Source organism: Zalophus californianus, chromosome 17, assembly GCF_009762305.2.
Source record: "Zalophus californianus isolate mZalCal1 chromosome 17, mZalCal1.pri.v2, whole genome shotgun sequence".
Lineage (NCBI taxonomy): Eukaryota > Metazoa > Chordata > Mammalia > Carnivora > Otariidae > Zalophus > Zalophus californianus.
In genome coordinates, this window is record NC_045611.1 from 14,187,099 (window position 1) to 14,204,144 (window position 17,046).

A 17,046-nucleotide genomic window follows, 5' to 3' on the forward strand; every position below is an offset into this window, starting at 1 on the left:
TGACACAAAAAGATATCCATGACACAGCATTAAGTAAAAAAAAAATCAACAGGCTGAAAAATGTGTATACTTTAACCCCATTTTTGTTAAATCGACAAACTTGTCTATGCATAGAAAAAAGTCTGGCAGGCTATGCGTGACAAATTAATGATAATCTGATAATAGCGACTACATCTAGAGAATGGGATTAGCTAGAAGGACAAAGATGGTGAGGGCTTTTGGTTTGTAAGTTTATATGCTCTTGTTCAGATTTTTAAATAACAATCATGCATTATTTCCGTAATTAAGAAGTCCAAATAGGGGTACCTGGGAGGCTCAGTCGGTTAAGCATCTGACTCTCGATTTTGGCTCAGGTCATGGTCTCAGGGTCCTAAGAATGAGCCCCCACGTCAGGGCTCAGCGCTGGGCATGGAGCCTGCTTAAGGTTCTCTCTCTCTCCCTCTGCACCCCCACCCGCCCGCCCGCCCGCACATGTGTTCTCTTTCTCTCTCTCTTTCTCTCTCAAAAAAAAAAAAAAAAAAAAAAAAAAAAAGAAGCCCAAATAAAATGGCACAGATTACATTTATAGGCTTATTGCAGAATATCTGAAAATACAGAGCATGGAAAAGAAAAAATGAAAATTCTCACGAATCCTAGGCCCTTAATTTACTTATGTGTAGGGAGTAGAGACAGGCACAAAGAACATTTGTGGCAGCCACAAATGCAAATATCATGGGGCACTGAAGGCCGATGTCTGTTTCAGAGCTGAAATGCTCTATCTTGGGCAAGGAGTGGATCTATTTCTGTCTCCCGTAATGTCTAGCAAATATATCAGAAAGGCAGTAACCTGATAAATGAACAAAAGAAACACAGCATATCTCAGAAAGTCATTACTGATTAATTTATTTGCGATCTTCAGAGTCAAAGGTACAAATACACTGGCTAAATATTATATTGGGTCTCCATAAAATAGTTCATAAGGCTAAATTCTCCACAGGGCACCATCTCCAGATTTTGTATTTTCTGTTTTATACACCTTTTCTCTGTTTTGCTTCCCCCTTTCTCCTATCTCGTTTCCTCCCAATCATCCTCTGCTTACCTGAGCTGACTCAGAAAATCCTGGGATAAAGGCTGTCCATTTCTGGATCATCTCACAAGCTGTCTGTAGTTTGCTGTGAGTTTGCAAACCGTGAATCGGTTTGCTCAAGTTCCCTGCTATCTCGTCTACGACCTTCTGGGAATGAAGGATTTTGCCAAAATTATTTAAAGAAAATGACTGCACTTTAGTAGTTTGAGACATTGTTTTAACAAGAATTGACAGGACAAACTTGATGAATCACAGGCTCCTCATAACACGTATTACTTTCAGAAGCGTTTCCGCAAGCAGATAGAATTTTCCCCTCTTTCACAGGGTAGAGGAATAGGTACCACAGTCATACAATGATTGATAGAGGGACAGATGGGTCCGGAAATAAGATTTATGAGAGAGGTTTAAATCTCATGGCCATGATCAAAAGTGAGGGAAACACCTGGAAATCACAACAAAAACAAACTTTTCTATTCAGGAGTAGGCTTATCTCCTCAGGTTTCCCACTGGTTTATGTCCCTTGATTCAAGAGTTCATGTTCGAGAGGGAAGTACCTGAATATGGTAGTTTCTGAGAAAACAAACCCACAACTCTGGATGTGGTCCCAAAACTTTAAGAGGCTACTGCTTTTGAACCGGAAGTCCTGCCCTGAGAAATCTCTGTTTACACCAGCTACGTAGTTCCATTTCTAGAGAACAACCCACTGCCGCTTAATTCAGTCAGTAGTCAGTAAATCTTTATTAAATGCCTACTGTGTGCAGCTGGGTTCAGGAGTTAGAGCTGTTAAAGTTGGTCACGATCCAGCCCTTGTGGGCCATACCATTGAATAGGGTTATTTGTAATTCACAGGGTTTGCAGGTTAGATCAGTTACAGAATGATCTTAGAGTTGAGGACCACCCAGTTTTGGTTTCATTCTTTGGGACCAAGGTGTAAATAAGCAGGAATAAAGGTATGAGTGAGATCCAGGTGCCACCCAACTGCATGTTTTCGAGGGGAGGTCAGGTCCTGTTTAATGCCATTCTAGCTATAGCCAGAAAGGCACTGATAGCTTATTTGATGTTTCAGAGCTGGGCTGAACCATGATAGATCTCACCATTTTCTTCGCCTTTCTTTAATGGCTCTTAATAAAGCTTTAGAGTTGTCTCCATACAAGTTGTGCCCATCTTTGGTTACATTTACGCCTACGTACTTGCTATTCTACCTTTTTTTTTTTTTTTTTTTTTTTAAGAAAGAGACCCTGTGCTAGGTGGGGCGGGGAGGGGCAGGGGAGAGGGGGAATCCTAAACCGGCTCCTCGCTGAGTGCATGGCCAAAATCAAGAGTCAGACACTTAACTGATGGAGCCACCAGGAGGCCCCGCTATTCTATCTTTAAAAAAAAAAAAAAAATCTAATTTTCTAACTGATTGATGCTGATATGTAAAAGTACAATTAGCTTTAGTATATTGATCTGGTATTCAGCAACACTGACAAGTTCTCGTAATGTTTCTAATAATTTATCTGTAGGCCTTTTTGGGTATTCTACACTACAGACTTCTATTTAAGGAAAACAAGGCACTCTGTGTTTAAGCTACTGGAGATGAGTTTTTCTGCCAGGAGAACACAGTGCTAACTGAAACAAGAGTGAACATCTAGTTCCAATTCACGCTGGTAGCAGATCCAACATAAACAGGATTATCTTTCAGCAAAGAAATGTTAGATTACATATAAGTAGGGCTTGTTCTGAAAAATAATATATATATAGGGAGAAGCGGGATGATTTTCTTCAGTCAACATGATCAAAGTGGCTTTGCTTTTTTTTTTTTGAAGTTTGTGGGGGAAAAGGGAACAGAGGGGAAGGGGAACTGGGATGCTGAGTAGGAAGAACAGTCCAGAAGGGTGTGCCACTGCTGGAAAACTGGGGCAGGTGGACAAAACCTCCTCCCCATCTGAAGCACTAAACATAAGAGCATTAAATAAAAACAAGACATGAAAATCCTGAAGTGGGTATGGAACCCATTGTGGGCTATTTCCATGGGCTCGCTCAGTGCTTGCTTTTCACTGGGGCACGTGCTCGTGTGTCAGGCATTCTGCGGGAGAGCTCTGCTCAGAGGTAGAGGGTGAACTGGGCCCCTTCCTTACATGGCTATTCTTGAAGCATCACCAAAACAGAAGGAAATAATAGAAGTACTTTTCGCAGCGTCACAAAGGTCCCCAGGGTGACCTTGGTTTTCTGTATTTACCTGATCGGATGCATCCTGAAGTGATGTTCGTAGGTGAATGGTGAAGACCTCCACCTGGGAATCCTCTCTGGGGCTTGAGGTCACCTCTACCAGAGCTTGCACAGACCGTGTTTCAGGCACAGGCCCGGTGAGTGCTGGGGTACTAGGAAGATGCTGGCTGGCAGGCGCCGAGGTCACTGCCAGGACCTGCCAAGGGCAGAAGGAAATGGGCTGAGGGGAAGACAAAGGGTCTTGGACTGAGAGGTACGTAAGGGAAGAGGCCGAATCAGATTTTACCATGTGAAAATTAAGGCAGTGTTTCCAAAATTATTCTGGCTCTCCCATGTCCCACAAGATATTAATGGGCATTTCTCTCAAAAAGATCCAGTGCTCAAACAGTTTTGAAAATGTGGCATATTACCCTCTTTAAGATTCACAATTTACAAAAAAAAAAAAAGGAGGGCACTTGATGCGATGGGCACTGGGTGTTATATGCAACTGATAAATCACTAAATTCTACCTCTGAAACTAAAAAATACACTATATGTTAAATAATTGAATTTAAATAAAAAAGATTCACAATTTACATTTGTGTATTTATTATCAACCATTCAATAAATTATAATTAAACCTCTACCACATGCTAAGCCATGTCCTGGGGAACTAAGGATACAGCAATGAACAAAATAAGCCAAGTTCTAGCCCTCATGGAGCCTTCATTTTCATAGTGGAGGCAAATTATACTATGTATTAAATCAGTGCCATGAAGAAAAACAATAAGAGTAAGTGGATGAAATGAAAGGGTGTGTTTCAGATAAAGTGCTCAGATGTATGGAGACAGCATTTTTGCTGAGAGTTGAAATAAAGGGAGAAAGTTCTGACAATATATTGGAGATGGGCATCTGAGAAGTGCAAAGGCCCTGAGGTCACAGCCTGATGGGTCTGTCTGAGGAAGAACAGGAAGCCAGATGAGCAGAACTGGGACGTTGGGGAGATCAGTAAGATCCTGGGGGTGGGGGTGGGGATGACGGATGGGACTGGGGAGAGCATTCACATGTCAGGCAAAGGAGAAGAGAGTCATTTTACCTTGAATGAGATGGGAAGACGTCGGGGGCTTTGAGGAGCCACAGCAGGAGTTGACTTGTGTTGTAAGGGATCACTCCTCTGACTGCTGTGTTGAGGACTGACAGCAATGGGCCAAGGGCAGAAGCAGGGAGATAAGCAGGAGGCAGATGCAAAGTTTGCCTGGGAGATGATGGTGGCTTAGATCACCGTGTGATAATGGTGAGGCTGGTGGGAAGTGGTTAGGTTTGGCTCTGAGAAGTCCTACAGTCAAAAACCTTTGTTTTCTTTCCTTCTGGAAAGGTTTTAAGCAATGCTGGTTACTATTCTGTAGAATATCGCTTGGAAAATACTGATTTAAGGGATTTTGACCTCATCCTTGTTCTCTTTCATATATCTAGAAATGCTTATTTTTTGCAGTGGGTCCAGTAAATGTAAATAAATCTGTCTTTAGACATCCAGTGAAAGGTTTCTATGTAGGACAAAGACGCAAGAAGGCTGAGAAATTTCTCGATTTTGAAATTTTATACATTATGCAGTTTCTACTTTTATTTTCCTTCCACTCAGGTATTTTTCCTTTTTTATTATTTTTTGCCTTATTATTTATTTATTTATTTATTATTTTTTTAAGATTTTATTTATTTATTCATGAAAGAGAGAAAGAGAGAGACAGAGAGAGGCAGAGGGAGAAGCAGGCTCCCAAGGAGCAGGGAGCCCGATGCGGGACTCGATCCCAGGACCCTGGGACCACGATCCGAGCCGAAGGCAGACGCTTAACCATCTGAGCCACCCAGGCGCACTATTATTTATTTTTAAAAAGATTTTATTTATTTGTCAGAGACAGAGATAGAGAGAGAGAGCACAAGCAGAGGAAGCGGCAGGCAGAGGGAGAGGGAGAAGCAGGCTCCTCGCGGAGCAGGGAGCCCGATACGGGACTCGATCCCAGGACCCTGGGATCATGACCTGAGCTGAAGGCAGACATTTAACTGAGACAACCAGCACCCTCTTTCCCCCCTTTTTAAATTAAATTTAATTTTTTATTGTTATGTTAATCACCATATATTACATCATTAGTTTTTGATGTAGTGTTCCATGATTCATTGTTTGTGCATAACACCCAGTGCCCCATGCAGAACGTGCCCCCTTGAATACCCATCACCAGGCTAACCCATCCCCCCACCCCGCTCCCCTCTAGAACCCTCAGTTTGTTTTTCAGAGTCCATCATCTCTCATGGTTTGTCTCCCCCTCTGACTTACTCCCCCTCATTCTTCCCCTTCTGCTATTTTCTTCTTTTTCTTTTAACATATGTTGCATTATTTGTCGCAGAAGTACAGATCTGCGACTCAACAGTCTTGCACAATTCACAGCGCTCACCACAGCACATACCCTCCCCAATGTCTATCACCCAGCCACCCCATCCCTCCACCCCCCACCACTCCAGCAACACTCAGTTTGTTTCCTGAGATTAAGAATTCCTCATATCAGTGAGGTCACATGATACATGTCTTTCTCTGATTGACTTATTTCACTCAGCATAACAACCTCCAGTTCCATCCACGTCGTTGCAAATGGCAAGATCTCATTCCTTTTGATGGCTGCATAATATTCCATTGTGTATATATACCACCTCTTCTTTATCCATTCATCTGTCGATGGACATCTTGGCTCTTTCCACAGTTTGGCTATTGTGGTCATTGCTGCTATAAACATTGGGGTGCACGTACCCCTTTGGATCCCTACATTTGTATCTTTGTGGTAAATACCCAGTAGTGCAATTGCTGGATCGTATGGTAGCTCTATTTTCAACTGTTTGAGGAACCTCCATACTGTTTTCCAGAGTGGCTGCACCAGCTTGCATTCCCACCAACCGTGTAGGAGGGTTCCCCTTTCTCCACATCCCGGCCAACATCTGTCGTTTCCTGACTTGTTAATTTTAGCCATTCTGACTGGTGTGAGGTGGTATCTCATTGAGGTTTTGATTTGGATTTCCCTGATGCCGAGCGATGTTGAGCACTTTTTCATGGGTCTGTGGGCCATTTTGATGTCTTCTTTGGAAAAATGTCTGTTCATGTCTTCTGCCCATTTCTTGATTGGATTATTTGTTCGTTGGGTGTTGAGTTTGATAAGTCCTTTATAGATTTTGGACACTAGCCCTTTATCTGATATGTCATTTGCAAATATTTTCTCCCATTCTGTCGGCTGTCTTTTGGTTTTGTGGACTGTTTCTTTTGCTGTGCAAAAGCTTTTTATCTTGATGAAATCCCAATGGTTCATTTTTCCCTTGCTTCCCTTGCCTTTGGCGATGTTTCTAGGAAGAAGTTGCTGCGGCTGAGTTCGAAGAGGTTGCTGCCTGTGTTCTCCTTTAGGATTTTGATGGACTCCTGTCTCACGTTTAGGTCTTTCAACCATTTGGAGTCTATTTTTGTGTGTGGTGTAAGGAAATGGTCCAGTTTCATTCTTCTGCATGTGGCTGTCCAATTTTCCCAACACCATTTGTTGAAGAGACTGTCATTTTGCCATTGGACATTCTTTCCTGCTTTGTCAAAGATGAGTTGACCATAGAGTTGAGGGTCCATTTCTGGGCTCTCGATTCTGTTCCATTTATCTATGTGTCTGTTTTTGTGCCAGTACTATACTGTCTTGATGATGACAGCTTTGTAATAGAGCTGGAAGTCCGGAATTGTGATGCCGCCAGCTTTGCTTTTCTTTTTCAAGATTCCTCTGGCTATTCGGGGTCTCTTCTGGTTCCATACAAATTTTAGGATTATTTGTTCCATTTCTTTGAAAAAAGTGGATGGTATTTTGATGGGGATTGCATTGAATGTGTAGATTGCTCTAGGTAGCATTGACATCTTCACAATGTCGGTTCTCCCAATCCATGAGCATGGAACGTTTTTCCATTTCTTTGTGTCTTCTTCAATTTCTTTCCTGAGTATTTTATAGTTTTCTGAGTACAGATCCTTTGCCTCTTTGGTAAAATTTATTCCTAGGTATCTTATGGTTTTGGGTGCAACTGTAAATGGGATCGACTCCTTGATTTGTCTCTCTTCTGTCTTGTTGTTGGTGTATAGGAATGCCACTCATTTCTGTGCATTGATTTTATATCCTGCTACTTTACTGAATTCCTGTATGAGTTCTAGCAGTTTTGGGGTGGAGTCTTTTGGGTTTTCCACATACAGTATCATATCATCTGCAAAGGGTGAGAGTTTGACTTCCTCTTTGCCAATCTGGATGCCTTTGATTTCTTTTTGTTGTCTGATTGCTGTGGCTAGGACTTCTAATACTCTGTTGAATAGCAGTGGTGATAGTGGACATCCCTGCCGCGTTCCTGATCTTAGGGGAAAAGCTTCGCTGTAGGTTTTTCATAGATGGCTTTTATGATATTGAGGTAGGTACCCTCTAACCCTATACTCTGAAGAGTTTTGATCAAGAAAGGATGCTGTACTTTGTTAAATGCTTTTTCTGCATCTATTGAGAGGATCCTATGATTCTTGTTCTTTCTTTTGTTAATGTATTGTATCACGTTGATTGATTTGTGGATGTTGAACCAGCCTTGCAGCCCGGGGATAAATCCTACTTGGTCGTGGTGAATAATCCTTTTAATGTACTGTTGGATCCTATTGGCTAGTATTTTGGTGAGAACTTTTGCATCCATGTTCATCAAGGATATTGGTCTGTAATTCTCCTTTTTGATGGGGTCTTTGGTTTTGGGATCAAGGTAATGCTGGCCTCATAAAATGAGTTTGGAAGTTTTCCTTCCATTTCTATTTTTTGGAACAGTTTCAGGAGAATAGGTATTAATTCTTCTTTAAATGTCTGATAGAATTCCCCTGGGAAGCCATCTGACCCCGGGCTTTTGTTTCTTGGGAGATTTTTGATGACTGCTTCAATTTCCTTAGTGCTATAGGTCTGTTCAGGTTTTCTATTTCTTCTTGGTTCAATTTTGGTAGTTGATACATCTCTAGGAATGCACCCATTTCTTCCAGGTTATCTAATTTGCTGGCATAGAGTTGCTCATAATATGTTCTTAGAATTGTTTTTATTTCTTTGGTGTTGGTTGTGATCTCTCCTCTTTCATTCATGATTTTGTTGATTTGGGTCCTTTCTCTTTTCTTTTTGATAAGTCTGGCCAGGGGTTTATCAATCTTGTTAATTCTTTCAAAGAACCAGCTCCTAGTTTCGTTGATCTGTTCTACTGTTCTTTTGGTTTCTAGTTCATTGATTTCTGCTCTGATCTTTATTATTTCTCTTCTCCTGCTGGGTTTAGGCTTTATTTGCTGTTCTTTCTCCAGCTCCTTTAGGTGTAGGGTTAGGTTGTGTATTTGAGACCTTTCTTGTTTCTTGAGAAAGGCTTGTATTGCTATATACTTTCCTCTCAGGACTGCCTTTGCTGTATCCCAAAGATTTTGAACAGTTGTGTTTTCATTTTCATTGGTTTCCACGAATTTTAATTCTTCTTTAATTTCCTGGTTGACCCATTCATTCTTTAGTAGGATGCTCTTTAGCCTCCATGTATTTGAGTTCTTTCTTTCCTCTTGTGATTGAGTTCTAGTTTCAAAGTACCGTGGTCTGAAAACATGCAGGAAATGATCCCAATCTTTTGGTACCGGTTGAGACCTGATTTGTGACCTAGGATGTAATCAATTCTGGAGAATGTTCCATGGGCACTAGAGAAGAATGTGTATTCCGTTGCTTTGGGATGGAATGTTCTGAATATGTCTGTGAAGTCCATTTGGTCCAGTGTGTCATTTAAAGTTTTTATTTGCTTGTTGATCTTTTGCTTAGATGATCTGTCCATTTCAGTCAGGGGGGTGTTAAAGTTCCCCACTATTACTGTATTGTTGTCAATGTGTTTCTTCGCTTTTGTTATTAATTGCCTTATATAATTGGCTGCTCCCATGTTAGGGGCATAGATATTTACAATTGTTAGATCTTCTTGTTGGATAGACCCTTTAAGTAGGATATAGTGTCCTTCCTCATCTCTTATTACAGTCTTTGATTTAAAATCTAATTTGTCTGATATAAGGATTGCCACCCCAGCTTTCTTTTGGTGTCCATTAGCATGGTAAATCGTTTTCCACCCCCTTTCAATCTGGGGGTGTCTTTGGGTCTAAAATGAGTCTCTTGCAGACAGCATATCGATGGGTCTTGTTTTTTAATCCAATCTGATAGCCTGTGTCTTTTGATTGGGGCATTTAGCCCATTTACATTCAGGGTAACTATTGAAAGGTATGAATTTAGTGCCATTGTATTGCCTGTAAGGTGACTGTTACTGTATATTGTCTCTGTTCCTTTCTGATCTATGCTGCTTTTAGGTTCTCTCTTTGCTTAGAGGACCCCTTTCAATATTTCTTGGAGGGCTGGTTTCGTGTTTGCAAATTCCTTTAGTTTTTGTTTGTCCTGGAAACTTTTTATCTCTTCGTCTATTTTCAATGACAGCCTAGCTGGATATAGTATTCTTGGCTGCATATTTTTCTCGTTTAGTGCTCTGAAGATATCTTGCCAGTCCTTTCTGGCCTGCCAGGTCTCTGTGGATAGGTCTGTTGCCAATCTAATATTTCTACCATTGTAGGTTACATATCTCTTCTCCCGAGCTGCTTTCAGGATTTTCTCTTTGTCTCTGAGACTCATAAGTTTAACTATTAGATGTCGGGGGGTTGACCTATTGATTTTGAGAGGGGTTCTCTGTGCCTCCTGGATTTTGATGCCTGTTTCCTTCCTCACATTAGGGAAGTTCTCTGCTATTATTTGCTCCAATATACCTTCTGCCCCTCTCTCTCTTTCTTCTTCTTCTGGGATCCCAATTATTCTAATGTTGTTTCATCTTATCGTATCACTTATCTCTCGAATTCTGCCCTCGTGATCCTGTAGTTGTTTATCTCTCTTTTTCTCAGCCTCTTTATTGTCCATCATTTGGTCTTCTATATCACTGATTCTCTCTTCTGCCTCATTTATCCTAGCAGTTAGTGCCCCCATTTGATTGCACCTCATTAATAGCCTTTTTGATTTCGACTTCGTTAGATTTTCGTTCTTTTATTTCTCCAGAAAGGGTTTCTCTAATAACTTCCACGGTTTTTTCAAGCCCAGCTAGTATCTTTAAAGTCATGATTCTGAACTCTAGGTCCGACATTGTACTGATGTCCGTATTGAGTAGGTCCCTGGCTGACGGTACTACCTCTTGTTCTTTTTGCTGAGGTGATTTTTTTCGTCTTGTCATTTTGTCCAGAGAATAGATGAATGAGAGAACAAAATGCTAACAGGTTAACAACGTCCCCAGCAAATATACTGTATAGAAATCAGAAAAGACCTGAAACCAGGGGAAAAGAAAGGGAAAGAGAGAAAAAAGAAAGAGAAAAAAAAAAAGATAAAAACAAAAACAGAACAATACAAAAAAAGCAGAATATGATCAAATATGATCAGGCTAGTGCATAGATCAGTGCCACACACTAGATTTTGGCCGTATTTTGGTCTGTTAGAAAAAAGTGCCTCCTAAAATTTTAAAGGAAGAAAGACATATATGTACAAAATAAGGGTCGATACAATGAAGGGATGGAAGATGACTGTAAAGATGAAAATTATAAAAGATTTTGTAAAAGGAATTGATAAGTTGTTTGAAAAAAGAAAGAAGAAGATTTTAAAAAAAAAAGAAAAAAGGGAGAGAATGTGGTCAGGCAGGAGACTAGAACAAAGCCATACACTAGTGATTTAGGGTATATTTTGATCTGTTAGAAGAAACTGTATCTCAAAATTTTAAAGAGAGAACAACTTATAAATATATGCCAAAAATAAGGGTAACTACTATGAAGGGATAAAATATGACTCTAAAAATGAAAAAAAAAATGTTTTTTTTTAAAAGGGATTGATAAGATGTTGGTTGAAAAAGGGAAAAAGAAAAATTAAAAAATAGTTAAAAAAATTAACTTTGATGAACTAATGAATCATGGTAAAAAAAAAAAGCCATGAATTCTATGTGCAGTATTCCCCTAGCGCTGGAGTTCTCCTGTTCTCCTTGATCGGTAAACTTGGTCTTGGCTTGCTGGCTGTTTGTGCTGATCTTCTGGGGGAGGGGCCTGTTGCCGTGGTATCCAAATGTCTTTGCCGGAGGCGGAATTGCCCCGCCCTTGTCGGTCTGGTCTAAGCAAGCTGCTCGGGTTTGCTCTCAGGAGCTTTTTGTTCCCTGCAAGCTCTCGGTACAGCTTTGGAGGACCAGGGCGAAAATGGTGGCCTCCCAATCTCCACCCGGAGTTGCTGAGAACTCGGGGCCCCGCTCCTCAGTGCGCCCCCAGAGAAAAGCAGTCACTCCTGTGTCCCCAGTCTCTGGCCGCACTCCATGCTCACCCGGCCTGTGACTGAGCGTTTGTATCTCTGGCACCTGACCCCGTGTGGAGTCTCCAAACCCAGCAGATCCCCGCGGTGCGCTCCCGCACCGCTCCTCCCGGCGGAGGGAGGGGAGTCTCCCCGGCTCTGCCGCTTATTGGGTCCCTGCTGGAGGAGCAGTGGCCTGACTGTCCCGCGGTCGGTTCATGGCCACCCCAAGCTGAGAGCCCGCGCCTCGGCTCCGTCTCTGCAGCCGGCTTCCCCGCTCCAATACCCGGGAGCTCTGCCGCACTCAGGCACCTCCGATCTTTCTGTGACCCCAAGGGTCCCGAGACCACACTGTCCCGTGAGGGTTCCACCCCCCGCTTAGCCACTGGAGCGACGTCCGTCAGCGGAGCCGACTTCTCAAAGTTCCGATTTTGTGCTCCGCGGCTCTAGCACTTGCCAGAAGCGGCCGGCGGAGGCCCCCTCGCCCTCCGTCTGTCTTCCCGAATATCGCCTCGGATTCACTTCTCCGCACGTCCTACCTTCCAGTAAGTGGTTGCTTCTCTGTTCAGAGAGTTGTTGCTACTCTCCTCTTTGATCTCCTGTTGAGTTCGTAGGTGTTCAGAATGGTTTGATCCCTATTCAGCTGAATTCCTGAGACCAGACGAAATCTAGGTCTCCTACTCCTCCGCCATCTTGCTCCGCCCCCCTCCCCCATTTTTAAAAAGGAATTTGAGGGCGCCTGGGTGGCTCAGTCATTAAGCGTCTGCCTTCGGCTCAGGTCATGGTCCCAGGGTCCTGGGATCGAGCCCCGCATTGGGCTCCCTGCTTGGCAGGAAGCCTGCTTCTCCCTCTCCCTACTCCCCCTGCTTGTGTTTCTTCTCTCGCTGTCTGTCAAATAAATAAATAAAATCTTAAAAAAAAATTAATTAAAAAAATAAAAGGAATTTGAATTTTATCGTGTTGCATGTACTTCTGTAAGATATCACAAGTCCTTTTTGGAATGAAGCAGAGAATAAACAACCAACCAACAAATGATAATTGTAACAAAATGAAAGCCAGAGTTGGCTTTAAAAATGTTACGACTATGGATTCTGAGAAATAAACTGAGGGTTCTGGGTGGGGGGTTATGGGTTAACCCGGTGATGGGTATTAAGGAGGGCACGTATTGCATGGAGCACTGGGTGTTATATGCAAACAATGAATCATGGAACACTACATCACAAACTAATGATGTAGTGTATGGTGATTAACATAAGAAAATAAAATAAAAAAAAACTGTCGTTAGTAAAGTATCCATTCAACCTGGTTCTTTCCTGCATTTAAGTACTTTCCTTTCCTTATGAGAACACTGTATCCGGGGCACTCAGTGAGCCAGAGTGGCGTTCCGGTGGGACCCACCAGGAATGACAGAGATTACTAATCCCAGATGTGTGCTGTCAAGGGACGTACTTACAAGATCAGCGTGAGCAGTGTGGTGACAGGAGGTTGCAGGATGAGTAGCTGCCACAGAAAGAAGAAAGCAGACTAAGTTCAAGTAAAAGTCTAGGATAGAAATTTATTTGAGGACGTCTTATTCTTGGCAAAAAACAATGCAAATCATTTCATATAGTAAACTAAAGTGACCATTTCCCACTGATAATTCTGTAGACAAACTAGGATTCCAGAGCTGAAGTGTCACAAATCACTCACGTCTAATCTCTGCTTACTCTTCAAAGGCCCTCAGTATAAAAATATTTAAATCAGATCAATCGTAAAGTTGCCAGTACCTAAATATTACCGTGGAAGTATTTGCCTCATAATTTTACCAAAAGAAGCTCCCTATTAATAAATCAGAGCATATTTCTGATAGTTTTAGATGAGATCGGGTACATTCAAGGTGGTATGGCCATAATCTGATACTTTTAAAGAATTTTTTAAATTTTTTTATTCATTTGAGAGAGAGAATAGAGCGAGCGAGCGAGAGAGCATGAGTGGAGGTGAGGGGCAGAGGGAGAGGGAAAAGTAGACTTCCCACTGAGCAGGGAGGCTAATGCGGGACTCGATCCCAGGACTCTGAGATCATGACCTGAGCAGAAGGCAGACACTTAACTGACTAAGCCACCCAGGTGCCCCCCGCCCTTTTTAAGATTTATTCATTTATTTGAGAGAGAGACACACACAAAGAGTGTGCGATTGGTGGGGGGGGGGGGCAGAGGGAGAGGAGAAGCTAATTCCCCACTCAGCTCAATCCCAGGAGCCCAAGATCATGACCTGAGCCGAAACCAAGAGTTGGACACTTAACAGACTGAGCCAGGAGTCCCTGGAGTCTGATACTTTTAGAAAACAATCGTTGACAACATTTTACCAGATCACGGTTATTGCTTTCATTCCCTTTCCACATTTTCCAAGAAAACCATGATCTGAAGGCACTATCAGTGTTAACACACATGGCTATTTGCTATTAACTTAGGCTGACTTCCTTCAAGGCATGTGCTCTAGACCCATTACAATTTATCTGATTATAGCAAGCCTGTTTCTGCCACCTTTATCTCTTCTTGTAACAGTCTGTCTGCTGTTGATAGGACTGATATGTATGTTTAGCAGCAGAATCATTCTAACCACTACTGCTGGGGGAGGACAGAGTTCTGAGATGTTCTTCTGATTAGTTGCCACGTCTTTCTTTTTTCTCTGTAGTGTTTTGAAGAGACAGCCTATGTGTGAGCAGGGGCCAGGAGGAGCAGAGGGTGCCACCGAGGTGCCCTGGATAACTGGTATTTCTTAAGGATAAAACTAGAACTAATGAAATATAAGTGATAAATAGGTAAAAGAGAATAGAAAAATGTGTATATATAACATCACATTCTAGGCAAAATCAGCAAAAAGTGACGTGGATACCTGCTGAGAAAATTTCCATGTTACAAGGATTAAAGAATTTTACAGTCTGATAGAGGAAAAAAAGGCTACCTATTAAAAAAAAAAGTCTAACCGTAGTCTTTTCCACGGTAACCAGAAATGCCAAAAAGCAAGAGAACGGTGTCTGCAGAGTCTTGAGGGCAAGACTGACAAAGGAAATAATGTTCCTTGTATTGCAGAGACTACTGCTTACTTCCCCTGCTGTGTCTTCCTTCCTTTGAAGGAAACATGGTAGCCCCATTAAAGGACTACATTTCCCAGCCTTCCTTGCTGGCAGCAGTAAGGCCATGTGATCAGGTCCTGGCCAGTGGGATATGACAAGTAACTGGTGCAATTTCCAGGCTGTGCCCTTAAAGGAAAGGATCAGGCTTCCCATTTTCCCTTCTCCCCTTCCCATTTGATAGAATGCGAACACGGAGGCGGGGAGCTAATGCAGCGTTTATAGACCATGAGATGCAAGTCACAAGGTGATGACAGCAGAACAAGGCAGGGAGACTTTGGGTCTCCTAAGCTGTGGAGCCTACTTAACAGCCCTGGTCTGCTTACTTACACTGTGATGTGGAAGAGAAAGGAAATTCCATTTGTTCAAGCTTCCATTCTGACTTCTGTTACAGCAACTGACCCTATGTTTTTAACTTGTACATCCTGCTAAAACATGGCCTATTGGGAAGGGACAAGAAAGACATTTTGAGTATCCTTGAGTTCCCAAAATATTTCCACCAATGGATCTTTCTTGTAAAAACAACTGGAATAGAGACTATACAAACTTAAGAGCTCAAGAAGGGTAAAGTTATGGCATAAAAATGATTGGTGCTAAATGTGAAACCAGTTAAAACAGATATACGTTCTCAATTGTTGGAAATATGGCTTTGACAAAAGTTTTTTTTTTTAAAGGTATTCTTAAGTTACATATAAAAAAACAGGGGCGCTTGGGTGGCTCAGTTGGTTAAGCGTCCAACTTTCGGTTTCGGCTCAGGTCATAATCTCAGGGTCGTGAGATCGAGCCCCACGTCAGGCTCCGTGCTCAGCATGGGGAGTCTGCTTGAGATTCTCTCCCTCTTCCTCTCCCTCTCCCTCCCTCCACTCTCTCTCAAATAAGTAAATAAATAAATAAAATCTATTAAAAACAAACCAATATAACAATAACCTCAATAAAACTCACAGACTATACTAACAAAATCTATGGAGGGAGGGTGGGGAAGGAAAAACTAACATGTGCTATATTCCTTTAACCAGATGAGGGGGCTTCAAAAGAGACTGTTTCACTCCTGAGCCCAACCATTAGAGAAACACAGGTGCAGGAATGTGTTCAAAAAGAACAACTCCTTGAAGGCAAACAATTAAACAAGAGTACGGAAGAGTAAAATTCCAACAAAGGACAGAAGAAAGTAGCAAGAAAGGATTAGAACCCAAAAGCACAGAAGAAGGCAAGAAATGACATGTTATTAAAATACCCATTTAAGTATGATAAACTCTACTATAAAAATATTCTCAGAATCAAATAATTAGACCCATTTACACAAAATTTAATAGGAACAAGTGTAAAACAAAGTGACACAAAATTTTCAAAGGACCTTGGGGGGCACCTGGCTGGCTTAGTCAGAGGAACATGCAAGTCTTGATCTCAGGGTTGTGAGTTTGAGCCCCACATTGGGTATAGAGATTACTTAAAAATTGAAAAAAAAATTTTTTTTCAAAGGGCCGTATGTACATAAATATAAGGCAACTCCCCAGATAAGGCAATGCCCTCCTTTCTCAATGAGGAGATTTAAAGATAGTTATTTGGGAGCAAACTTGACTATGTCATTTCTAAGGATATAGGTGAAACAGTCAAATGTCTAGTTAACTTGTTCTACAAAGGCATGTTTAAAATGACATGTTATCTGTAGTCGTGTATTTACTTAGGCGCACTGCTCTGGAAACTCGCTTTCCATGACATGGCTTTACTGAAACTCTTCAAATGCATCCTCAGTCTCAGTGCCTTAATTATCAAGAGAGTGACTTCTGTAATTATGTAACAGTTTCAAAACTACACCAACTTTACCTTCATCTACTGCTATCACAAAACACTTCTTCCCGACCTCACAAGTACCCAGTTACAAAAGCAGCTGGAAAAGCTAATTTTTATGTTTGTTTTTAAGATAGTTATTCATGTCTCTACAACAGCACTTTCTAGATTGCTCTTTTAAGGGATCCTTGGAGGGCTTGTTGACAAAGACATCTAAAACTTGAAGTTGTGAGGTCATATCCCCCAGAATAATCACTACATGCACTTTAAATTTGTCTCTTTTTCTACCTGGTTGGTCAGGCGATCTCTATAATCATCCGACACTGGTATTGATTGAGGTAATTTCAGGCTACTGCATCTTCCCCAAATAGTATTTATTTTTCAAAATTAAAAAAAAATGAGAGAAAATACCACAATGTGAAATACTGAAAGGACTTGAAGAAGACTTTTTGGATGGAAAATTTTGTGGGAGAAAACCCTGTCTTTTATTAGGACACATGTGAAAAGAAGAT

The 17,046-nt window shown here is 41.6% G+C and overlaps 1 protein-coding gene across 1 annotated transcript in view; it reads right to left on the bottom strand.

Annotated features, from left to right (window-relative positions):
• The window catches only part of PKD1L3 (polycystin 1 like 3, transient receptor potential channel interacting), a 61,960-nt gene that overhangs the window by 39,289 nt on the left and 5,625 nt on the right, over positions 1 to 17,046 (bottom strand). The window contains 4 exon segments of the mRNA XM_035725260.1: positions 1,079 to 1,210; positions 3,288 to 3,478; positions 3,481 to 3,523; positions 13,088 to 13,134. Of these exon segments, the coding sequence (XP_035581153.1) occupies positions 1,079 to 1,210; positions 3,288 to 3,478; positions 3,481 to 3,523; positions 13,088 to 13,134 (413 nt within the window).